The sequence below is a fragment of the Pseudorasbora parva genome, chromosome 23 (assembly GCF_024679245.1).
Source record: "Pseudorasbora parva isolate DD20220531a chromosome 23, ASM2467924v1, whole genome shotgun sequence".
Classification (NCBI taxonomy): Eukaryota; Metazoa; Chordata; class Actinopteri; order Cypriniformes; family Gobionidae; genus Pseudorasbora; species Pseudorasbora parva.
The window spans coordinates 6069262-6096158 of record NC_090194.1 but is presented as its reverse complement, the minus strand read 5'-3'; the positions used below and the strand labels follow the sequence as shown (position 1 = coordinate 6096158).

The 26897-nt window shown below is 36.7% G+C and overlaps 1 protein-coding gene across 3 annotated transcripts in view; it reads right to left on the bottom strand.

The window, feature by feature from the left end:
- auts2a (activator of transcription and developmental regulator AUTS2 a) overlaps positions 1-26897 on the bottom strand; it is a 381444-nt gene that overhangs the window by 290556 nt on the left and 63991 nt on the right. For all 3 annotated transcript variants that reach the window (XM_067434082.1, XM_067434083.1, XM_067434084.1), the window contains one exon: positions 773-994. In XM_067434082.1, coding sequence (XP_067290183.1) covers positions 773-994 — 222 coding nt within the window. The remainder of the gene's footprint in view (positions 1-772; positions 995-26897) is intronic.

Sequence of the window (26897 nt, the reverse complement as noted above, 5' to 3'; positions counted from 1 at the left end):
GGGGAGATACTTCAATTCAAGCTAAACTAGAAGGATCCTACCGTAACCGCTCCGTTTTTGAAAGCACACGAAATGGAAGAGCGGGGACACAGAAAAACGTGGCTTCAGTGCCAAAGGAAGGTGACAAAAGGCCAAAATAACCAATTTTGCTCTCTTTCTTTTCGTTCTTCTCCTCTTCAGCACCTGCTCATTAATGTTATGGCTTCCATTACACAAACATGCTTAAATAAAAGCAAAAATGCTTACTTCCTCTATAACCTCCCGAACTTTAGTGCAACAGCGTGCTGCGTCTGATGTCATTGATATTGTTCTTTTGCACATGCGGGTTAGTTTGAAACCTCAAACAGTTCACACTGGAATCAGATTTAGGCCACATTTTAAAAGGTAATGTGAACAGCCAAACAAAAAATCAGATCTGAGCAAAAAATCAGAATTGAGCATTAGGACTTGCGATGTGTTTACGTTAAGAAATAGATAGCAATATATATAGTTACTAAAAACGATAATATTATGATAACACTGGACCAGAATTATGGGTAACAATAAGATAATCTAGACCAGTTTTGACTACTATTTATAACTTTGCAGTAGAAATAAACTATATTCCACAGCCCCGCCTGACACCAATTTTACTACAACCAAATGTTGAAGCTCATGCACATGTGGGACACCAACAGAATGCATTTAAATTACCAATAAAATCTGCCAAATACTATGAAAAGATAACATTCATGATTTTCGGACATGTGTAGCGGGATGAAGTTAGACTCACAGGTCGGTGTTTCTTCTGCAGATGTTTCTTCTTCTTGCTGTGTGTATGGGCCAGACGAGGGTTGTTCTCCTGGTCTGAGTGGTGGTGCTGGTGGTTGTTGTGGTTGAGCCGGTCCTTGTTTAGGTCCAAGCTCAGTCCGTTCGGCACTCGGCCGGGCTTCTTCTTGCGCAGTGGTCCAGCCTGGTTCTGCCTCCGCTCGTGGGGCTTCAAGGTCATGTCCTTCTGCAACAAATAAAAAAAAAAATGAGACATGAATATCAAAAAAATGGACCTATTAAATGTGACATGCAATCAAAATGTAATTACAGTTACATCAGTCTGTTACATGTTATATTTTAATACAATTTTAACAAAATGCAAGGACTTTTTAATCCTCTAAAATGGCTTTTCTGAGTACTGACTTAACCAAAGCTGGTGGATGAAGAATTATTTTATTTTTTTGTCACATAAAACATAACTTTTTACAATCCAATCAAATCTCAAAAATGTATTCTAGCCTTGCTGGACAAAATAAATAAATAAATAAAAAAATCTGAAAAAATTATTTCCAAAATATTAAGCAGCACAATCAGCATATTGAATGATTTATAAAGGATCATGTCTTGTGACATTGAAGAATGAAAATTCAGCATAAATACCCAAATAGAAAAACTCTGTAGAAAAAAAAGATGAGATGCAAATTCTGTTTTATTTCATCAAGGACAGTCATCAATAAACAGCATGAAGACCATTCCTGTGATAGACTGGATATATTTTTGTGCTAAAAGACATTACACAACATAAGCAGTACACACTCCAGTAGGCGTATGCTTGTCTACCTCCAGCAAACATTGTTCAACCATGCTGCTAAATAAAATAATCTTTACCCCACAGAAAAAAACAAGCGTTCTGATAAAAGGAGTCTGAAGAACAGCAAAGGAAGCAGAGGGGCATTGCTCCGCTCTGACACAGAACTTTCTCATCCATGGAGGACTCTAGACAGGAAGATCAATATTCAATATGACAAAGCTCATCTCTGCAGGGGAGCCGTGTATCGCCACATATCTCTGCTTACAGAACAAATCAATTACATTATTATACTCCAGCTACAGCGAGATAGATACTTCCCGTGGTGAAAACACTACACTAAAGAAAGGAAAAGTGAGACATTCGATACACTTCAGAGTGACACCTACTAGAATCAACACTGACTTGGAACTTGTAGCGATGTCAGTGTGAACAGGGCTTAGATTTATAACATTTAATGCAAGATGAAAACAAAAGAATGCATATAAACATGTATATTCAGCATATTAGAATGATTTCTGAATGATCAAGTGACACTGAGGACACAAGTGACACTAGTCTAGACACTAATGATGCTAAAAAAAAAATTGCGTTTTGCCATCACAGGAAGAAATGACATTTCAAAAACATATTTTAAATGATAATAATGTTTCACAAATTTTTTATTTTACTGTATTTTTGATCAAATAAATGCAGCCTTGGTGATCACAAAAGACAAAAACATATGATATATTTTCTGACTAAACATTCTGTGAGCAAATCCCCCTTCGTCGGCAGTTTGACTGACAGGCGATCTGACCAATCACAATCGGTGTTTCAAATGATTCACAAAAACAAATCTATTCTGATGTCATTTTTGCTACCGTCATTTAAAACATTTCTGCCTTAACATTTTCATACGTCATAAGAAAAGGAGGGATTGCACAGCTATCCTAATTACACATTCTTTAGGAGTCACAAAAGTGCATTACAATCTGTCCAAAAAAATACAAAAAGGGCAGACTGATTACAAAATGATGGGCAGCCGAGCGCTGTTTTTAATGTAAAAAAACTCCACAGGGCCAACGTTTTCATATCTTACTTCAGAGATATAGAAGACTGTCCTTTTTATCTCATTTTCAAGAGCTTCGCAATTTTTCTTAAATGACAGCTCCTTTAATGCTCTTCATTTTAGGATCTCTCTCTCTGTGTTGGAGAGAGTAAAATAATGTTAGTGTGTGTTAAAAAATGAGTGGCTCCCAGCTCCCACTAATGTTATGGCTTTCACAAATATCTTCTTTTTAAAAACCTTCAGATTTATCAGCAGATGTCTGTGTAGACCAGTCCAGTAAAATTAAACATGAGCAAACATTGTTTATGTACAAAGTTGTGTGTTTATTGTGCGTCACTCCAAGCCTCCAAGGTTATTAAATCCACCATTTCTCAAACGTAAAGCAATGTGTTTTTATGTATCTGATGCAAACCGCATGTACTGAAGAAATATTCTCTCTCTCTCTCTCTCTCTCTCTCTCTCTCTCTCTCTCTCTCTGTGTGTGTGTGTGTGCACGTGTACATACACCATCAGCCCTCATCCGCCTACGGGGCTGATCCATCATGTTAAACTTATGTACTAAATCAGATTACATGCTTCAGAGACATTACATGTTTAATAGCCTTGTTCATGTACTTGAAGTCAGAGACATCAAAAGAACTCTCGGCTGAACAGACGGAGCATGTCAGGACCGCAAGATACAACAGGCTGATAACCAGCCATCAACTCTTCAGCTCTGAGAGAGCACTCTGGGTATTTGTGCTGAGGGACAACCTCTATTCATTTCATATCTCTCTATTCAGCGATCAGAATCATTCAGACTCAAGCTGTGGTTGATTCATTTTAGCGGCTTGAGAGGAGAAGCCCTTCTTAAACGACATCTAGACGAGACTGAGGGAATGAACAGTGTGTATCTTACAATGCACTTGACCACTTTTAATGTGATGTTACATTCATGATGTTCACCACTTCAGCCAAATCACAGTGGCAGCGTAAAGGTTACAACATACTCCGCAAGAACAGAGAAAAAGGTTTAGTTCCCAGGGCTGAGAGAACTAAATTATGCCATTTTGTTCTCAGAGCCCTGGTTTGGGAGTTCTCGCAGCTTGTTCTCGACACATCGCCTGAGCAGAACTTTTTTCTCATGGGTGTCCGAGAACTATCGTGTGATTGGTCATATATTTAAAGTTGCCGTGGTTAATACGGAGAAAAGCAGATGATCGGCACCTGCTTTGCTCGTGAAGTATGTAATGTACTGGCAAGAACCAACTTTGTTCTTGTTCTTGCCACCTCAAGAAAATAAACAAATTTCTTTGTTCTTGCAGAGTATGTTCCAAGCTTTACACCCTGTTGTAGGATTACAGACCTTACGACAGTAGTTGAGGACATTATTTTTTCCAAACTTTAACAACTGTAAAGAAACTGTAAGTCATTTATAGAAGTGTGTTACTGATATTATGCAAGAGCTGCCTTGGTCTTTGTCTGCCATTGTCTGTGATGTTTGTATACTGTAATATTTACCAATAAATTGTAAGCTTCTAGCTACTTAATAGAATTGATAAAAACAACCATGTTTTTTTTTTTTTCATTTCTATGAAAAGATTTAACACAAATTCTGTGTAGTGAAGACATGAATGAAGACATAAAGCATTAATGTAATGTATCTTTTAATTTAATTAAACAAACTTTTTGTCAAAAAAACGTTATAACTGAGCTTTATAGCCTACTGTTAAAATTAAAACATGGAAGAAATGTTATTATTTACTTAAAAAATGTAATGAGGATAATTTATTATTATTTTTACATTAGTGTTAGAATTATTACATTAAATTCTTCATATATGTGCCAAGTTGAACCATACTTTTATTTTGACGGGTTGCCTTGACCTTTGAGTTTCTGTGTGTTTGTGATGTGACGGTAGTTTTTCTCACACGAAACAGTAAAATGCTCATGAAGTCAGCATGAATGTGACTCTCAGGCTGTGGAGACGACATTCATTAATCCATTTATATAAGACAACAGAGATGGACACACATGACCATCACGCCCGATTCAGCGTGACTGTGTGTGAGGTAAATTAAACCACCATTCATCCACAGAGACATGCAGAATTAGTATTTAAATAGTCTTTTTGCGGTTTAATATTCACAGACACTAGTCTATATCAACATGGGTTCTCAGGTACCAACATTTGATACCGATTGATTTAATGTGAATCGGTACAGAGTAGTACAGACGTAATTTGGTCAGTACGAGTTTGGTACCCAACCCTAATGACAAGAGAGTTGGCCAATGCTTTCCACTTTAATCATTCAGGCACAGGCAGGATAAAGTTGTCAGAGTTAAAATCATGATAACTTCTGGGTGGATTGATGTAACGATGTTTGTAGATGGGAAGGAAGGAGGCGGGAACCGGCGAACGTTTCACAACTTTAATATACAAATAAATAAACAAAACAGAAGTAAAACCGCGGGCAGCCCCTCACGGACGACTGCCCGCAAATACCGACAAAATAAAACGTGGCCAGCCCCTCACGGACGACTGCCCACAAACACATAATAACACGTAAAACAAAACTCAACATAAACTCCAGGCCTGGTCCTCTCTCGTCTTCCGCAGCCCTTGCTCTTCCTTTCATGCTCCCGTCACATGGCCGCGAGACGAGACCGGTGTGTCATGCAGCTGGCACTCATTAACACTCATCACCGGCCCGCTCTCGCGGTCCCTCGCCCCGCAGCTTGTCCCACCACAATTGACTTTTATTAACTAAAAGAAAACCAAAACAGAGACCTCCTTGCACAGCACAGTGAAAGTACACGTCTATCACACAAGCACGCTTAACTGAACTACATTACCCACAATGCATTTAGCTGAGGACTAACATGGTTATATCTTAAAGTGATAACCCTTACTTTCCTATCCTATAACAGTGATAAAAGACTCAAATTAAATTACATAAAATATAAAATAATACTGTGGAGTCTTCACTATATAAATTAAAAAGAATTAATATTTGTGAAAGCAACAAAAGTTATCTTAATGTTTGATTAATATAAATGACACAGACAGCAGCAGGTTCATTAGGCTGCTGTCATTTTAAGACTAAATGCACGGATCCACCCCAATCATCAACCATTATAATGTGATGAATACTTTTCAAATAGAGCTATTCAATTAATCTGATGAAATAGTTATTTTAGAAAAACAATATTGCAATGTACGTTTTTTCTAGTATCGTGCAGCTCTATCATGGATGCGCACAGCACTCTATCAATGCTAATACCATATATATTGTGCAGCCCTATTTAAAACTTTTATAATGGCATGCTGTTTAATGTAATATTTTAAAATAGCATGCAATAGACAGTATATTTTGAACAGTAGTATCTATCACAAGTATCTAAGCCAATCATTTAGATGATCTTTTTTCAAAATACATCAGATTTTAATCAAAAAGACCATTGGAGCACACAAAAATCAATGGAGTATGAAGGAAGACTTTAGAGGATGGTGGAATCTAGGGCGGTCTGGAAACTGTCTAGAATGACAGAAAAGCGCAAGAGATTATTGAGGATATGGAAACTGAGTTTGTCAGTACCGAGCATGAACCTGAATGGCTTTTCCACAGCAATCACTTCCATGATCACTAGCACTTGAGTATGTGCTGAACGAGAGCCAAGGTGGGTCTGGGACACATAATTCAACGGATGGGCCTAATTCTGTGGGCTTTTCTTCTGCAGAAACTACAATGATCTTTCAACAACATGGCAAACTTCATTACTCCATCTGCAAGCACATCTGGCCCTAATGTGCATCTTTCAGTGTGAATCAACTATAACAACATGTGATGCTCTAAGGCTGGCAGAGGAAACACTAGAAGTGCACTCTGGGAAAACATCTGATGATATATTTGATTGGGTTTGCTCATCTATACTTGTCTAGTCTATCCTTGGAAAAAACCCCACCAAGACCTACTTTTTTGGTAAAGATCTCTGCTCTATATTCTAGAAGAAAACGGTTGTTGTTTTTGTCTTTCACTGCATTTTAGTTCAAACTTTCTTCTTCTTTTGAGTGTATTCTCATCCTATAGCACATACTAATAAATTGTCTATCATTCTAACATTCAGAATGAGTGCAAAAAATGTAAAAGTCATCGATTTCAGAGCATTTTTTTTTTTTGTGTCATTTCCGATTTAGCGAAGTAAACTCTAAATGTAAGAACAGCCGTGCATCTACCCACAAACACACATAACACGCAAGCTCCCTAGAGTTCACTTTGCTGCCTTGCTTTCGAGAAGTTCTTCTTTTGCTGTGGGGACTTAAAAACACTTCCATGCTCTCTCACACACACCATCACTCAAAGGCAGCAGCTTTCAAGTGCAAAGTAGGTTTTTACAGTCTACACAGGTTTTATCTTTCATATGCTTCACCACGAAAATGTAATGATGTCTGAACAGAAAGAAAGACACATTCAGACAACAGACATCCAAATGCAGACCCTTCAGAATAATGAGCCAAGCAGAATCTGAATGCAAAGATTTTTTAATTTCTATAATACATGTATTGATAACACGTTAAGGTTTAATTAGTTAACTAAATTAGTTAAACTAACAAATAAAAATACTTCTACCGCTGTCCGCATATAACAGACTACACTTTTATCAGAAGTTGAATACGGAAGGCGGTCTGGCGGAATGCTAGATATTTTATTTTATAATGTGTTAAATATTGATATTTCTTATTACACAAACCCATCGATTCGCTTCAGAAGACCTTTATTAACCCACCACAGCTGGCATCCATTTTATAATGGATGGATGGATGCCGTTCACCGCCATTATAAAGCTTAGATCAGCCAGGACATTTTTTAATATAACTACATTTGTCTGAAAGAAGAACGTCATATACACACCTAGGATGGCTTGAGGGTGAGTACATCATGGGCTAATAATCCCTTTAATTAATGTTAACAAATGAGACCTTATGGTAAATCATTGCATAAGATGTCATTAGTTAATGCATTATGGACGAACAATATTCTATTAGGTTATTGTAATTAATACATAATAACATTAACAAAATATAATATATTTAATCATCATTAGCATATAAAAATGTATTTATAAAATCAAGTACTAAGTTTAAAAAAGACAATATAAAACAGTATGTGACAGACTGTCTGTTCAATAACCTGCTGTTTCTCAAACCGTGATAATAATCTAGCGTACTTTTACCTCTGCACTGTGCTGTTAAAACCTCCTCCTGATTCATTAGTGACACACACGAGGGCTGTGAACACTATCCTACAGATGCAGGGGATGCTGACGAGGCAACCAGGAAAACTCCCACTCCCTTTACCCAGCAGTAAATGAGAGAGACAGAAAGAGAACAGCATGGGAGACCTGCACTTCGATCCCATTCCGTGATTACACCCCTGTTCTACAGCAGAGCCACTCCAGGGATCAGTTCCCCTGCCAAGCGTAACTACACAGGCTTTTGTGAGATGGAGAGAGCGATTCTGTCCATGGCCTCTCTGTTTTATTAGTCTTATCTGTGGCCCAGAGGGAAGATATTATTTCTTTAACAAAAACAAAAAAACAAAAACAAAAACAAAAAAAGCACTAACAGGAAAGCACACTACATAAATGGTTGCTTTGAGCAATAGGCTTTTGTGACCAACCAAGCACCGATTTAGAAAACATAACACAGCAATTTAGTTCCATTCCAAAGATGGATGGAGGGGTGAAGAAGATGAACTGAGAGGGGAGAGGGACCTGTGCCCTCCACATGAGTGAGTAAACACCATACGTCCATCTGTCTTCCATCTGGTGTAAAGGAAGAACACTTGATTTACTCTAAGTGCATTTTTTTACTCCATCTGCAAACTTGTTTTAACCTTAATACATTTAGATATTTGTACTCTTTAAATAAGAGAAGAACTGAAAAAGACAAACGCAACTGACTTTTAAAGGGAATGGCAGATGAGACTCTGATTATTGGTTTATCGCAGATTTACGCCGTCAGAAACACACCCATGACTCATTGAAAGACAAGGTACAAGCTTTTAAACAATGCACCTGGCTTGCCGACCTTTTTTCCTGTCGTTAAACTAGCAAAAGTGGATTTGTACACGCCCTAAATGCACCTGCGCCATGCACTTAAGACCATGAGCTTACACACACACACATATACATATGTATGCTACACAATATGTCCATGCAATATGGTGAATGTATAATGGGCTCTTGTGATTTATTGCTTCATTACAGCAGGGGGAAGATGATGCCGATGGCCTTCAAATTCAGGTTAAAGACATCAACTCTATTACAACAAAGGTCAACCACCCTCCACCATCCAGCACTCATCAAAAAGAATATTTCCTTAGATCAACTCAATAAGCCATTTGAAGAACGATAAGAGCCGGTTTTAAGATGTATCTAATTAAAGGCCAGGCCTATCTTAGAGTGAGAATCCTTAGAGGGAAGGGGAAATAAAGACCCCATACTGTCCGAAGAGGTCATGCATGGACGGCATGAAAGGCAAACATCTTGTTCTGAAATCAATCACCATGACAGGAAGGGAGAGGGGCTTGTGCTTTGAAGCCCTCTGCCTCCTTCCTCCCAAGTAATGGAGCTCAATCGCTGACAGATGGAGGGAGCGGCGGGGGAAGCGAGGGAACGAATAAACGAATGAAGCAGTCTGCGTCCGTGGGGGGGAAGTAGGTTATTCACGCTTGGGCAGTTTGTACAGATTCACTGTAACAAAGCCGTTCCTGTAATAGCAGATATCTGGGCCGAACCATATTTTCTTCACATTCTAGAACATAACAAAAAGCTTATTTTTTTCCAAGTGCCATATTACAGAAACATAATACGCATATTACTAACACACCCTTTAAATAACACAAAAATACAAACTTAAGACAAGGTTTTTGTTGGTCAGTGGCGCAGTCGTTTTCAGTGGCCTCAAAATAGCAATGCACCAACAATGCTAACTGTGTCAGGTTGAAACCGCATTGCTCCAGGTGTACGATTGAGGCTATTAAAGGGTTACTTCAGAGATTTAGCATATGGCTTTGTATCAGTAGAAACCCGGGAGTATGATCCCCCATGTAGACAAATACACATTTTCTGTCGTTTCTCAGTCTAGAAGGCACCAAATTCAAAAATAATTTCACATCTGTGGAACAAAATAGAATAGTTTGAAAAATGTCTTAGTGTTTTAAATCCGTGTTTCTAAAACTAAACACGCAGACTGGAGTTTCTTGAGCATGGTTGTTTAGTGTACTAAATGATTAGCAAAGTGCTGTGCTGCGGTTCTAAGCAATATGATCACACACCGCAAGATAAGAAGCATCAAAGAGCAACTCAAGAGCACATCAAAGGCCGCACAACAGGTTGCTTCGTGATACTTGCCTTTTATGTTATAAGAGGGCAAAGTCTTTTAATTAAATTCACGCAAGACAAAAGAATCAATTGGTCCGAAAGCAACGTCTGGATTTAGCCCAGGCAATTAACATGATTATAATAGTCATTTAATTCAACGGGATAAAACACTTTTCCAACAGCTGGCTTCAGCCATTTTTTCAACACCAGAATGAAAAATAAGGAGAAACTCAAAAAGGGCTCTGGGGGTAATTATTAAAAATGTAATAGCTTTATAACTGATGAGCACAAAATGATATGAATAATTATTCACAGCTTTCATGTTTGATCCCCAACCTATGCTAGGCACTGCAGTTCACATGAGGCCTATTCCAGTGTTTTACTGCCTTTAATCACAAAGCTTCAAATAAAACAGTTATGTTAAATCCAATTCCGTTAAATAGGTCAAAAGAAAGTCCACAGTCCATTATGATCCCAGATGCATTATAACATTGCCATTCAAAAGTCTGAGGTGGGTATGATTTAACAACATCTGTTATGTTCATTGCTCACAAAGGCTTATTGTATGATAAAAAAAGCAAAAACTGTAATATTGTAAAAGATTATAATTTAAATAATGTTTTTAGTCTATCTATCTATCTATCTATCTATCTATCTATCTATCTATCTATCTATCTATCTATCTATCTATCTATCTATCTATCTATCTATCTATCTATCTATCTATCTATCTATCTATCTATCCATCCATCCATCCATCCATCCATCCATCCATCCATCCATCCATCCATCCATCCATCCATCCATCCATCCATCCATCCATCCATCCATCCATCCACACACACACACACACACACAGAAAACAAATATCCTTTAATGTATAACAGATTCAAAAGAATAGCATTTATTTGAAACATGCATCTTTTGTAACATTATAAAGGGCTTTACTGTAAAGTTTGATACTTTTAATGGATACTTTCTGAATAAAAGTATTTTTTAATTATTATTATTATTATTATTATTATTATAACAAAATTATAAAATATTACTGACCCAAAACTTTAGTATCTGTAACTGTAGTAACATAAGTACACATCTCAAGGAATTTGTCTCTCTAGCTTACGTCGTTATGTCTTTTATATGAAGTGAGTGAATAATTCATTTAAACAAATGAGTCATTTAATCATACGCTCAATCGCTCATTCATAAACACTGATTCTTACAATTAAATATGCGACTGTATAATATAACTCATTAAAATCAATGATTCTGTCTACACTGAATGTGCACGACAGTAAACTAATGATGCGTGTTATATCTGACGTAATTCAAGCGCTTTTGCTATGAAGGACAAATGGATGTGCAATGTCCCGCCCAAATGTCTATCTGTTACAGTGTGGCATGTAGACACTGTAAGTCACTAAATCATTCACTCAAGCGATTTGTTTATAAGCAATGGTTCATTCAGGTAATTGCTTAAATATTTACAGTATATACATATATGAAATCGTATTTTTGTAATGCTTTGCTTATTTGTACTATATTGAAGCATTATATTAAAGCATTATACTAGCTTATGGTGTTGTCATTTTTAAAGGTCCCGTTCTTCGCAATTCCATCTTTTAAACTTTAGTTAGTGTGTAATGTTGCTGTTGGAGCATAAATAATACCTGTAAAATTATTAAGCTCAAAGTTCAATGCCAAGCGAGATATTTTATTTACCACACTGTAAACCCTAATGTTGTCTTTACTTAAACAAATCAAGTAAACTTGACTAAATATTACTAGTTTAGTCTAAAAACTCAGTCATATAAGTTAGTATAACTTATTAACCTACAAAATGCATAAACTTAAGATTTCAAGTTGTATGAACTCAAAATCATAAGTAATTAAAATAGCTCACTCTGGTCTTGCTTTGATGTGATTGGCCATGCAAGGAGTTCTGTCTAGCAACAAGAGAACGAATTCACTGATTGGAGGACATTTCCAAAAGGCGGTCCTTTTCGCCTCATCTGTTGCTTGTTGCTGATTCAAATTAAGATGGAGACTTTTTCATTGTGTGCAATCTTAAATTCGGTAAGTAAAAATTTGTAAGTTACTAAACCTAACAATAATACGTGAACTAACTTATAACCAGATTGACTTTATTTCTGTTTTAATGAAAATAATAGTTTTGTTGGAAGTCACCATGATGGAGATAAGTGTTTGCTTTAGTTGGGCTCTTGACAAATGATAATGTAATATTAGTGTTTCTCTGGCTGCTTTGTGTTTGTGAGACACATATGTTAAGTAAAAGCCAAGAGAAATATCATCAAGTGGTGTTGTTTATTCATTAATGATGATAATAACATCATCAAGTATAGGCAGAATTCCTGATCTTGTGCAGAGTCCAATGCTTTGGATGTCAAAGCAGTTATTAATAGTTTTGAAATATTAATAATACTAGAATCTTCACTATTGTGCTAATATAATTTTTTTTTTTTTTTTTTTTATGTGCACAAAATGTTTAAATCTATGGCATTAGTTAGACACATACACACATCACTAATCTGCGTATGAATCTCTACAATGGTGACAACTTTTTACAATGGTGAAAAAATCTGATAAACAAATCAACTATGAACATAAAACAAGCTACAAAAACATCAGAACAAAACAGCAAAAGTAACAGCAAATAGTAAGAATTCAAAGAAAATTTGTCACAATTCAGATGCATAATTTATTCATGCCGCAATGCATGTTGGGACCAATGGGGAAGTTTTGATTGGTTGTACCCAGCATGCTGTACTGAACTGGTGTAGCAAGTTTGGTGAACTTAACAATTTAAGTACAGTGAAAGTGAGCACCAAGTTAAGTAAACTTAAATATTCAAGTTTTAGGAGACTCCATTACTCAATTGAATTGAGGGAATCACTTTCCTCAAATCATTTGAGTATTCTCAACTTATTAGGGTTTACAGTGCAGAAGTTCCCATTCAAAGCCTACAGCGAACGGCCGGTTTGGACTACAGCAGGAAGTGCAGGGATGTAATGACATCACTAAAACCGTTTGTTGACTAACCCTCCGCCCACAGGAACACGCAAAATAGGGGGCGTGGTCTCGTTGCTGTCCCACGTGGAGAAGAGCGCGCATTCAGCGCTTGCATCTCCCCGTTATGGTAAGAGGCGGGACCTTTCCGGGCAAAGTGCGCTAAGCTGCTGTCCAACCACAACACGGGAAGCGCTGGCCCAATCAGAACTCGTTACGTGTTTCTGAAGGAGGGACTTCATAGAACAAGAAAATCATCAGGCCGTTTTTAGGACAGAGGAAACAGCGCGGTACAGATAAGTCAATAGTGTGAAAAATACTGTGTTTTTTTACACGCGAAACATGAACTCATGTTATATTGCACACTGTAAACACAATCAAAGCTTCTAAAACACGCGAAGAACGGGACCTTTAATGTAGTGTATGTATTGGAAAGTGGGCTGTAGTACAGTAAGCAATATTTATAGTAAGGTAGAAAACTGTGCATTGTTAGTGAACAGAGTGTGTATGGTTAAGAGCATATTAGTGGTGTATTCTAGTGCTGAGTAAGGCTGCAGTATGAACAATGTGCTCACTGAGGGCTCGTCCATTCACTGTGACACATGACCTGATTCTTCACCCACAGGCTAATACACTTGCGCGCACACACACAAACACACACACACACACACACACACACACACACACACACACACACACACACACACACACACACACACACACACACACACACAGTATTACAAAAGCTTCTAAAGAAGAGCTCTGCTCCCCACTTATTACACACACTCTATCAGTTTACCCTTTTAACCTACGGCTTTCTCTCTCTTTCTCTCTTGCAGCAGTGACTCATAGGCAGTAATCCACACTAGCGCCTCAGGAGTGCTGAGGTTCATTACACATTCAAGCACTCTACTAAACACACTACATCCTGCAGTCCTTTTTAAGATTGTGTGATTTTATGCTGACGTCAAATCAATAGATTAGGCTAAAAAAAACAGCCCATCGGTCAGCAAAGTGTTTGATAATCTCCATCACTGGTTAATGAAATCTCAGTTTTGTCTAGATAGGTTTTAAAAAATGTATTGTTTTGTTCTCACAAACGTACAGATATTGCATTAAAAAGCTGGATGGAAACTTCAATATTTGCATAAAAATATGTATTTGCTCAATTGAGGCAGATAACTTCTATACAGTAAGAAGATATGCACGTAAAATGATGGAAACACATTTACCGAATAAATACCTTGGGGATAAGACTGGATAACTGGACTAACCAGCGGAACAATATCAATGTGCAGGCATCTGCCTCTGAACGCATGATAATGACAGTCATTATTGTTCTGTCTGCGAAAAAAAGAGCCACAGTGGCTTCCTCGAGTGCAGCAACTTCCATTTTATTAAAATTATTTTGCACCAATATCCCAGGAAGTGACGATTTTGTTCTCTTGAATACATGCCATGGAAACGGTGCTTAATTTACAAATGTTTAATGCAAAATTCCAATTTTGTGGACAAGTTAAATTTGCAACTTTGGAAAACAGCAACAGGCAGATGTGAAGGGTTTTAACACTCAGAAAATATCACAGTTTCACAGTAATAAATAATCAATTCATAACATCACCGTCAGTTAAAATGGTCGTTTTTTTGGTTGAACAATTGTTTTAAAACAAATGTGAAACCATGTGTTTGTTTTGTTTATTTAAATCTGTATTTGTTTTTAAATTTACTGTAAATTGAATTCCAGGATCCCCTCTGCATCTCGGAAATCACACGGCCTTAAGTCATAAACGGGAAAGATAAACCTTAATCTGTATGGAGGGATTGTGTTCTTGAATATAGTGAAACTCTCTGATGTGTTTCCTCCTTTTACAAATTAAATATCTATCTTTGAGGACAACCACACTGTTTTTTTCCATATACAAAGTATTCCCATATGTCAAAATTGAACTTCTTTTAATGGGCTTGAGATTAGAGCTAACTGTCTGACATTTTCTCTGCTGTACGTGTGTGTGTGTAGAGCAAGTTGAGAGTCTAAGCAGCCAAGTGTAGAAGTAACTTAAGTGTAAGTGAGATTCTCCATCCATTTTATTTATGTATTTCCCAATACAATGAATAAGCAAATGTGCATGATATGATAATTGATGTTCATATTGTGATATACCGTTGAATGTATATAAGATGTCCAAAATGATGCCTAGGGAGGGAGCTCAACTCAGTTTTGATTCGTAACCCTCAAATCAATAAATCAATAAAAACTGTCAGTCATTACTTAGAACTTAGAAATCAGGGGCCAGTTCAATAACATTTGTGTCTCTTTCACATGTTGATTTTAGCACAAAGACCAACTTCTTATTTGCCATCTACTGCAATCCAGATGTTATCCGCACTAGTGTAGTACTGTCCAAAGAACAGACATTACTTTGAGCAAAAACATACATGCTTTCTATGTAAATTAGGTTTATGATAGATTGTGCCGGGTTCGCCAAAGTCAGCAGCATTGGCTATGGAAAGCACTTGGTAAACTGAATTTATTTACAAAGAGATGCATGTCTGAGTACATTTTCTATTGGTAATCAAATGATACAGAAGAGCAGAATAACCAATCCACAGTTTAGAATAGCAACACTATAGCGGGAATTATCCATTTATAGTGAATTCCCCCTCTATCTTTTGCCGTATTTCTTCTTTATATCGTGTTTCTGTTTTGGAGTTCAAGATCCTAACTGCTGCTGTTCTTTTCCTTCTGCTTGTGTTAAGCCGAAAAAACTGCAGGCTGTACAAAAGAAGAGCAGTCAGTGCTAATATTCCCTCAGAACATGCCAAACTAGGCTTTTGTTGTTGTACATTCCTCGACCCATATAGAAGCAGTAAAAAGAAAGAATATATAGAATATATAGAAGAATAAAGAATATATAATGGAGAAAAAAACACATTACACACACAAGCACACAAATATATATGCCTGTACACCTTTTTGGTGACCTCATGCCAGACCGTTAGCGGGATTCCATGGCTTGAGCACCTCGTGTCGATCAGGCAATGTTGCCTAGCAACAAGGTAGAGAAAGCAGATCATTAAATTTTGCTGATGAAGTCTCGCCAGCAACAGCCACAGAGCGAGAGATCTCATAGTCTCTGTTGTCTTACACTGTGTTCTTCTCTAATGCATATATACTCTACTTTTTACGCAGTTCGGTTCCATTAACTACACTTTAAATTATTTTCTTGTACAGCTGTGCTTTTGTTGGAAAACACAACAAAAACAACCAAAAAACCCCGATATATCAATCATTTGTATTCTGGTACATAACATTACTATTTTAAAGTCATGATCTTAACTAAATGTATTTAGCTAAATGTTGAGTTTAAATTTTTTGAATATAGTGCCTATTAAAAAAATAAAATGGGCAAAATAATATATATGAAAAACCTGAAGATACAGACAAATTCATGGAATCCAGTCATAAAACTGGAATTTACTGTATAATGTGGGATTTCACTGAATTTTTGACAAACAAATAAAAAGCAGTTTAGTACACTTAAATCAAAATGTGATATAGACTAGTGTCAGTGATATTAAAGTAAAACTTAAAACAGCAAAAACTGAATTTTGTAAAAACTGAATGTGAGGGGAAAAAAAACTTATTTCATACGGACCTAAATTAATTTTTGTTAAACTTTTAATAAAGTGTTGTTAAATTGTATATGTTTCATAATTTCAATTAATTAGACATGCTTTTGATTACTACAATTTAATTTATCCATAAAACTTTTTTTAATGGAAAACAACTGACCATGGGAAAAAATCAAAAATGGATTTTACAGTGCCCTACACATGGGTATATTTACCAAGCTGCATGTTCTAAACTGTGACCATCAAACTGTCAATGTGACTTCAAAAGGCTCAACACTTCACAAAGAACTTGCTTCCATCCAGACATGCAGCCGCCCTGCTCCTTACAGACAGCTGGATCAAATCTCCTCTCAGTCCAACTGTTGCTAAAGTTCCAACTCTAGGATTCCAAAACAGCCGCATGCTAATGGCCTGATCGCTCTAGAACTGCAGTAAGTTGCTATACGCAAATAAACCACCTCAGACATACACAAAGCCAAAACCTTCCCGAGGGCCGCGACGGGCCACCTGCTCCAGAGCGGTCCTGAGGGGCTTTAAACTAACAACGTAACGTGAAGCCTCTCGCTCTCCCTCTACACTAATTAGACATGAATCGAGAGAATCACACGCCAGTAAGAGACGCTAGATTAAAACAAACATGCTCTGTAAATACCGTCATCTTACCTCAAGTGAGCTAATGAGATTTGAGAGATTCATTCTGAAAATCTCACTGACTGCACACACTCTGTGAAATCCTGGCATGACTGTGGTAAAGACGCACATCTTGAGCATAATTCTTCACACACACACACACACAAAATAAAGTTTTGAGTGAAGTGGTCCAAACAATGAAGCAAAACATGTAGAGCAGCTGAACACAAAGAGATTAGATAAATACAAAGTGAAAGCTTTGGCTCTACTGCATTAAACATACTGACAGACAGAGAACAGTCTTGTCCAAAACTGCATATCAAAGTGAATAGAAAATCGGACTTATTTTTCCAACATCTGTCTCTAGTAGTTTCACCATCAGACACTCTCTTTTCTGTCTCACTCGTGCTATTAGCTAATGCAAGCATCACTATTACAATCACACATTAGGGATTTGAACAAACCCAAACATGAGTGTTAAACTTCAGCGTTGAACTCGTTCCGCACATAATGTCCCATACCGCGGACATCACGTGGCTTGTTATAATAGATTGTTTTTTAATACATTTTTAATTACTATAAACACTTAATTGTGTTCAGTCTGTGGTGTCAAAGGTTGCATTAGCAATTTAAGAAAAAGCACAAAAAAGACAATTTCATAACCTTGTAAGAAAATCCCATATGAAAAGTTAATGTAGGATTTAAAATGTATTAGAAAGTCATGAGGGCACAAATCATTTTGCCGTTTCGTTACCTGTTTGTAAAAAACGCTTATTCTCAATATTGCATCATATTATGCCCCGAGGAGTCGTTTGCCGGGCTCTGTGTTGGCTCAGTGCAGAATAGGTTGGTATACAGTAGGAGTCAGCATACACACACACACACCATGTGCATTCAAGTTCACTCTATACTCATGGCATCATATACGGTACAGGCCAAAAGTTTGGACACATTACTATTTGTAATGTTTTTGAAAGAATGTTCTTCTGCTCATCAAGCCTGCATTTATTTGATCAAAAATACAGAAAAACATGTAATATTGTGATATATTATTACAACTTAAAACAATTGGTTTTCAATTTATTATACTTTAAATGATCATTTATTTCTGTGATGCAAAGCTGAATTTTCAGGATCGTTCCTCCAGTCTTCAGTGTCACATGATCCTTCAGAAATCATTGTATGATGATTCATTTTCAAAGTTGAAAACAGTTCTGCTGCTTAATATTTTTTCATAACCTGTGATACTTTTTACTTTGATGAATAAAAAGTACAAAAAAAAAAAGCAAATGTTTTAAAAATAGAAATCTTTTGTAACAATAATATACACTACTGGTCAGTAATTTGGGGTCAGTCCTTTTTTTTCTTTCATTTTTTGAAATAAATCAATAATTTTTCTCAGCAAGGATGTGTTAAATTGATTAAAAAAATGATAGTAAAGGAGATTTATATTATTTGAAAATATGTTTTTATTTTGAAGAAACGCAGTTCTTTTGAACCTTTTATTCATCAAATATATTAGGCAATATTAGACTTATTATGAGTGTTTCCAACACTCATAATAAGTCATAATATTAGAATGATTTCTGAATGATCATGTGACACTGAAGACTGGAGGAACGATCCTGACAATTCAGCTTTGCATCACAGAAATAAATGATAATTTAAAGTATAATAAATTGAAACCCAAATATTTTAAATTGGAATAATATATCAAAATAAATCTGAAAAAATAAATGCAGGCTTGATGAGAAGAAGAAACTTCTTCTAGGTCGCAAAGTTCAAGGGGGCCGAATACTTTCGCAAGGCACTATATGCACAGAAACTGAATAAAGTTATCAAGCACCTTTCTTAACTGCATAAATTATAAATTCAATATAGATTAATCTTTATTAAAGCTACAATCTTCTCTGTTACCTTTGTTCTTTGATTAACATTTATGAAAGACATCACATCATCTGGTTTATTAGGCTGCTGTCACAAATTTATAGCACTGCAATTTTTTATTGTATTTAAATATTTTAAGTAATATACATTTTAATTGCATTACATTAATTACATTAATAAACATTTTAATTTATTTAATTTTAATTATTGTAATTTGATTTAACTTAAGATAATGATTTAATAGTATTTTAAAGTAGTTTCATCTTTAATAATACACTTTTTTACTAATACCATCAGTTTTGAATTAACTAAGTATATTTTTTAATCTTTTTTTTTTTTTTACCAAAATACATATAAAGCAACACTTTAGAGTTTAGAGTTTGAGAATGTGGTCATGGTGTATCTGGAACAGCCTTTGCGTCAGAAAATATTCCTTGCAAAGGCAGCTCAGACAGGTTTGGGAACAGAGTGAGCTGCACAATCAGAACACACATAAGATTTCTTCCAAATATCAGCTGAAAACAAAAACTATGTCCTTGTGTGATCTCTCACACTATCTGAAGTTAAAAAAATAAAAAAAATAAAAACATTGACATTTTTTCATATTGCTCAGATCCTGCATGCCTGTGCTGGAATCTGGGAAGACAGACAGCCAGCTGGTGTGTTTGGAAAGGTGTCAAACCCACATCTGCAGTCACTGACAAGTCAATAACGGCTAATGAGAGGTTTAGAGAGGTTGTGAGTGGCATAAACACACACAAACACACACACAGTCAGTCAGTCATGTAAAAGGGTTATTATTTAGCTAATTAAAGTGTGCTAGTTATTGTTTGATTACGTTTTAGTTCCGCAATTAATATTCAGGTACGATCTATAATCCAACTTCTCTTCCACTCATCATGTGTAAGTAAACAAACAGCATGTTGTGTTTACACGGCACGGCTGAGAGATGGTTGTGAAGCACGTACAACAGAAACAAGCAGTTGTTATGCCGTAAAGTCAGCCTTCCGTGACAAAAACAAACCCATCTAACCTTTCTCTCGCTCCCTGAAGAGCACTGTCTGATTAATACGTTTCCAGACATCCTCCTTCATCTCTCTCCCCGTTTCTCTCTTCCTCCCGTACACCAGAGCAATTATGGCTCTTTACAGCACTAGATGAACTTCACACTGAAGTAATCTGCACGCGGCTAATTGGCTCCCGTCTAGTGGTCCTTCTTCTGTTGAAGATGCTCCTTTAGATGGTTGTAATAGACCATCTGTCTGCTACTCCATTAGAAACGCAGGCCGGCGAGTTTGCCTAAGTGTGAAACTGACACTATAAGTCATTAAAACAGTGACGACACCTATCAAAACAAGAGTTTTTAGAGTTAAGGATCACCTGTTCTATGCATCTTGATTTTCAAGCCTGAACTGATGCGATATAGGAGGAGACTGTTCACAAAGAAGAATATATAAACCTGAATATGAAAAAAAGCTGCATGAGACAAGTAACGCATCAAAATATGTTTAAATCTTCTAAGAGCAATAAATGCTTGTTTGACTGACTCCAGACAGCTCTCTTTGTTATCGGACACCAAAAGTAAGACTCAAAAAATCTGGTGCACACAAAATGCAGCCTCAGATATTTATGAAGGAGTGCTCTAAGAAAAAGGAGAAAATATGCTATAGAATCATAGCTGTAGGCTACGTTGTCCTTTGCTAGCTGTCAAACAAACTGAATGACAGACTGGAAACTGCTACCATGCCTCCGGGAATCAATTACAAACCAGTGAAGCAGAATTATGGATACTTCAGTGTTGAAGTGTTAGATATCCCCCCCCCCCCCCCCCCCGCCCCTCACACACACACACACACACACACACACAGGGGTGTTGTGCACTTATTTCTGTGAGGGAAGGGCAGAAATTGCAGTTCTGACACATTTTTCTGGGCTAGTGGTTCCCAACCTTATTCTCCTTTTCCCCATATACACTACCATGGACAGTAAAAGGGTCAGTTAAAATCGAAATATTAAATATATCACTTTTAGAGTTAAGAAGTCTTTAGCAATGCATATTACTACTAATAATACATTTTTATATATTTATGGTAAATTTACCAAATATCTTCCTAAAACATGATCTTTACTTAATGATGATTTTTGTCATACATGAAAAAATCTATAATTTTGACCCATACAATGTATTGTTGGCTAATACCGAAATAAACCTGTGTGAAATTCAGCTCATCCATCTAGATGAGCATAAGAGACTTCTTTCAAAAACATTTACACATCTTACTGACCCCACGCCTACCGCATGAGTGTTTTGATCATATTAAATGACATCCCGTTTGATCTTTACCAGGGGTGGGAGAATCATGATTCCATCTTCAACGGTTCTGGGTCGATTATGAGAATTTCAGAATCGATTCTGAGCTTCGTTTTTAACCGCAGGTATACGATGGCGCTGCGTGTCTTTTAGAAACACTCGTACTCTGCTTGTTTCCAATTCCTGACACACACCACTCGAATCTTCCATAAACTAATCTTTGCTTTGCTTGATGTAAATGTGCGGTCTCGCCCACCTGTATTTTCCTTACAAATGCTCTACAAAATCTTAATTTATGTCGTTTGGAATCCAGCGGGCTTATATATTAAAAACATGAAACACTGACAGAAGGCTTTCAATTTCATATGCTCGCAAGCGCTTTGTAAAGAGTGCCCGCGTTTGCGTCCGTGCGTGACTCTGTGCAAGTGGTTTGCATCTCAAAATGCATTTATGACGCAAAACTAATGTCAGTTATGACTTAAGGGATTAAACTGACAGGACAAACCACATATTATATTCAAAAGTGATCTGTGCATTGGAGTGAACGCAGCTTATCTGACCTCTTGATGTCTATGATATATCATCAGTAATAATCAAACATCAGTAAAGATGAGCAAGAGAAAAATCACTCACACCTCTTGAACAGAAAACATTCAGATACTCAAATACAGAAAGCACTCTGTGTTTATTGCTTGATATATGTTTTTTTGTGTCCCTCTTTATTATATACTGCGTTTATGCTTTGAAGCGTTATTAGATCATATATTTTTAACTGTTTTAATGTTGTTGTTTTTTATGCGTCATTATTTTAAGCACATTTCATATGTAATTAAATTAAAATAAAGATTTTAAGATTTATTAATATGGTTAATAAGAGAGAAAAGGCAGCTTAAAAAACGTTTTGGAATCAGACCACAAAAGGTTCTTTATAGTGAAAAAAAAAGGTCCTTTAGATTTTTCAAGACATTCTTTAAACTTTGAAACTTTTTTTGAAACACACACACACACACACACACACACATGTTGGTCTATGTGGTTTACAGGGACTCTCCATAGGCGTAATGGTTTTTATACTGTACAAACCGTATTTTCTATCCCCTTACACTGCCCCTGCCCCTAAACCTACCCATCACAGGAAACATTCTGCATTTTTACTTTCTCAAAAAAACATCATTTAGTATGTTTTTAAGGCCATTTGAATTATGGGGACATTTGATATGTCCCCATAAACCACATTTATAGTGTAATACCAGTGTAATACCCATGTAGTTATACAAATTTGTGTCCTCATAAACCACATAAACAGGCTCACACACACACACACACACACACACACACACACACACACACACACACACACACACACACCATTATTTTAGTTTCACCTGATAAAATGATTACACACCACAGCACCTGCATCGCTTTACGTCATGAGATCAGACCGGAGTGAATAGACTAGATCACATTTCTTCTCATTGGAGCCATTAGAGAGTCATTTAAGATATCATATGAATGGACCTTTCAGACCTGCAGCACAGAAAGAGTCTGCCTGGGAAATCTGGGCCACGGCTGAGCAACTAATGGCCATAAATGTTGCACAATTTAACCCCTTTCTTAATGATGTGACCAAATATGGTGCACCGCATTATTATACGTTTATGTTAGTTATTTTATTAAACTCCTGTAGAATGAAATTAAGGGGATATCTAGGGACCAAAATATCAGAGACTTAGGTGTGTGGGTGTGTGGGGCACTCATTTGGGGTGTATAGAAAATACTTGACAGTCCATAAAACATTTTTCACATATTTTACATTATTACAGCACGTCTCGAATGCGCTGTTTAGTTCCTGTTTTGATGAAGCCTCTCCTTTCAAAATACATGAAGCTGTGATTAACACACTTTATATTAGGTGGTCACAAGCATGGATTTCACAAGACTTTTCAGAGTGGCATGTTTGTTTGTAATTTTTTCATCCATTTTAGATACAATGTCATGCACCATTAGACTGGGTAAACCCATCCTGATATGCCTGCGATTTGATTTCGCCCTGCCACTCGGTCTGGAAACCAGTAAATTAATCTACTGCTTGTGTTACAGTTTTGCGGGAACCAATCACAGGCTGGCTTATCCACCTGGCGCGCTATTGGTGGGTTTAACACAATGACAGATACACTCTAAAAAATGCTGGGTTAAAAACAACCCAAGTTGGGTTGAAAATGCACTAACCCAACAATTGTGTTGTTTTAACCCAATGGTTGAGTTGTTTTAACCCAATGGTTGAGTTGTTTTAGCCCAGTGGTTGGGTTAAATGTTGCTTAAGACAACCCAATTGCTGGGTAAGAACAACTCAACCATTGGGTTAAAACAACTCAATTGTTGGGTTGGTGCATTTTCAACCCAACTTGGGTTGTTTTTAACCCAGCATTTTTTAGAGTGTAGAGAAGCAATGGGTTGTTGCCCATTGATAACGTCTCTTGTGGTCTGATTGGTTGAAGGACAATCCAATAATGACTATCCGAGTCATCTGAATAATGCTTGTTGATCACACCTCTCGTGCAGAAGAAAATACAGAGCAGACTCCACAATGGTCTGGTGATAGCCAGACAAATGCATCATGATATCATGATATCTGTCGGAAAAATATGGTAATACAAACAGTAATCAGTTATAAACCAACACTAATGTTGGCTAGCAGGTCCTTTGCCCTTTGTTTACATCATAGCAACAACATAAAACAGGTAACTGGAACACTTAAAAGAAAACGGAAATACAAATAATACGAGTTACAAGTTGTGATTTACAAATAACAGATTGTCCCGACAGTGGGAACGGCTCCGTTTCAGGAGAAGCTTTCGTTTGGCGTCGGCATTAAACTCTGCCTGATCAGTAAAATATTCAGCACACAGATAAACATTAAGGTTATAATGTTCAGAAACGGGGTGGACATGCATGTTCTCTTTGACATACTGACAGTTTTTGTAATGCAGCTCATCCTGTCCCCTTATTTGCATATTCCATGGGTGTAGATAATTTAAATGAGGACCATGACTTCACAAAGCCCTGAAAAAACACGCTGAAGTCTAAACGAGTTATTCATTGAAGTTCTCGGAAAGTAAATTCTATTAAATTAAATATCTCCCTTTGGAGTGGACTGCAAAAGGAGTTGAGCTTTGTAACCTTGCAGATGTTTTTTTTGAAAAAGTTGAAAAAATGAAAAAGCCAGCAAGCAACCACCTAGCAATTTCCTAACAACTGTTGCTATGAGAATGGGCATATCAGTCTGAAAATAAATCTATAATTATCAACATAACCGACTTAATCAGTTTTTAAAACAGTCTGACACATGACTCCCTACAAGCCGATCGTTTTGATTCACATCTGAATATGCTAATTGTGTTGTTTTCTAAATGAGTTTTTTTAAAGGCCTTTATATGCAACACAAGCAATTAGAACAATGATTATCCAGCCCTCAACCTCAAATCCCGGACCGACCCCCGTTTCTCTGTGGCCACCCTCCTCTTTCTCCGGCTGTTAAGTAAAATAGAGGATAATTAGGTAGGATGGGGATGGGATGGCAGGAGGTGTCATTAGAGGAGACAAACTCTCTGCACAATGATAAAGAGGGGTAATGGAAGCCTTCCACGTGTAACCAGAGCAGACAGATGGAGAACACTTGAACTGAACTGATTTTATTTAATTACAGTGTGAATGTATGGTAGAAAAATGAAAATGAAACTAAACCTATTGCTAAACTGACAGTTATTATAATTATATAATCACATTCATAAGACATTGAGGAACACTATTGGCAATGCGTTCTGCAATATATTAATGGCTCTGATCTCTTCACTTCATCTTTTCCCTGAGCACTTTGTCTCTCTTTGCAGGGTCAGCGTTAATGCTTTCACTGTTCCTCTCTGTTCTCACTGCACTTGACATCTTTATAGCATCTGTCTCTCAACACTGAACAAAGAGATTGAATTGAAAAGCGTCTGAGAGTTTTCTTCGAGAAACAGCCCTTTAATGTTCAGAAACCAATTGGTCGGTTGGTGTTAAAATCTCAACAGTCATTGTGCGAATATATTGTTAAAGCTACACTGTGTGATATTTTCCCCCATCTAGCGGTGAAAAGGTTTATGACCATCCAGTGAATATTAGTTTCTGTTCCTCTCAATTCTGATTTCGTTTTAACTTCAAAACGAGACAAAGTCTCCTGTCATCAATTTTTGGGTGATTTTTTTATTTTATTTATCTAGATTTTATCAATAGATAATAAATAAATCATAATTTAAGCACATTCTTTAAACCTAAATTCAAAATAACTAAATTTCATGCATAACCCTTTTAATTTAACTCAAAATTTCTTACATTGGGTGTCTCTGCCGACCGCTTGTGGAAAAAAAAAATATAACATGATATTTCATGACTCTTGCCCAAGCCTGCAGTCTCCCTCTCAGATACTGAAGCATTCGCGCCTCGATCGCCCCCCCCAGTGGTCGGTCCCAGTATAGCCGCCCCTCTGTGTTTTCTAATGGACGCGAGGCAAACTAAACAATAAAATTACACTTCAAATATTTTTCCCCAAAGTAAGTTTATGTCACTGAAGGCAGTTATCATCACAATTTCATTTCAAGTGTTCGTTTTTAAAATAAGTTTAGTTTTAGTAAGTTATTGGATGCTATAAAAACAGGGGGTGTGACGTCATGATTGACAGCTGAGACTGACGGCTTCTCTGAGTGAAGTCGTCACTGAGGCACTAACTGACTTTTTCCGGGACTTTTGGGAGCAGATTGGAGCTTTAGCTTTAATTTCTACATTTCCATAACTGTTTATTTCACACCAACATAATTAATTGTTCTGCAGAGAGTGTGGGCGGGCTTTTGATATCGCGACTGTACTTCCTGCTCTACTTCCTGCTCGCTACTGCGCAGACTCGGTCCCAAGATGTCTGCGCCGTGCAGGCCGCCTGAAAGCTTCAAATCTGGCAAGTGGAAACGGATGATGTCGAGTCGTCCATATTTTTTTATGGTCTATGCTCACTAGATGGCCTTATAGCTCTGTATGGAGCAAAAGAGCTGAACCACTGGGTCCTAAAGTAAGTTTCTCTTCAGTAATAGGTTTTTCTATCTGTACTCAAGCAATCGTCATATTCCATTCTTTCCTATGAGGGTCAGATTGACCTGCAAGGGAAGGATTTGTTACTTTTTAAATTTCAACCACCAAACTTTTTTTATCCAGTAAAAAAAAAAAAAAAAAAACAAAAAAAAAAAAAAAAATATATATATATATATATATATATATATATATATATATATATATATATATATATATATATATATATATATATATATATATATATATATATATATATATATATATATATATATATATATATATATATATATATATATATATATATATATATGTGGTTG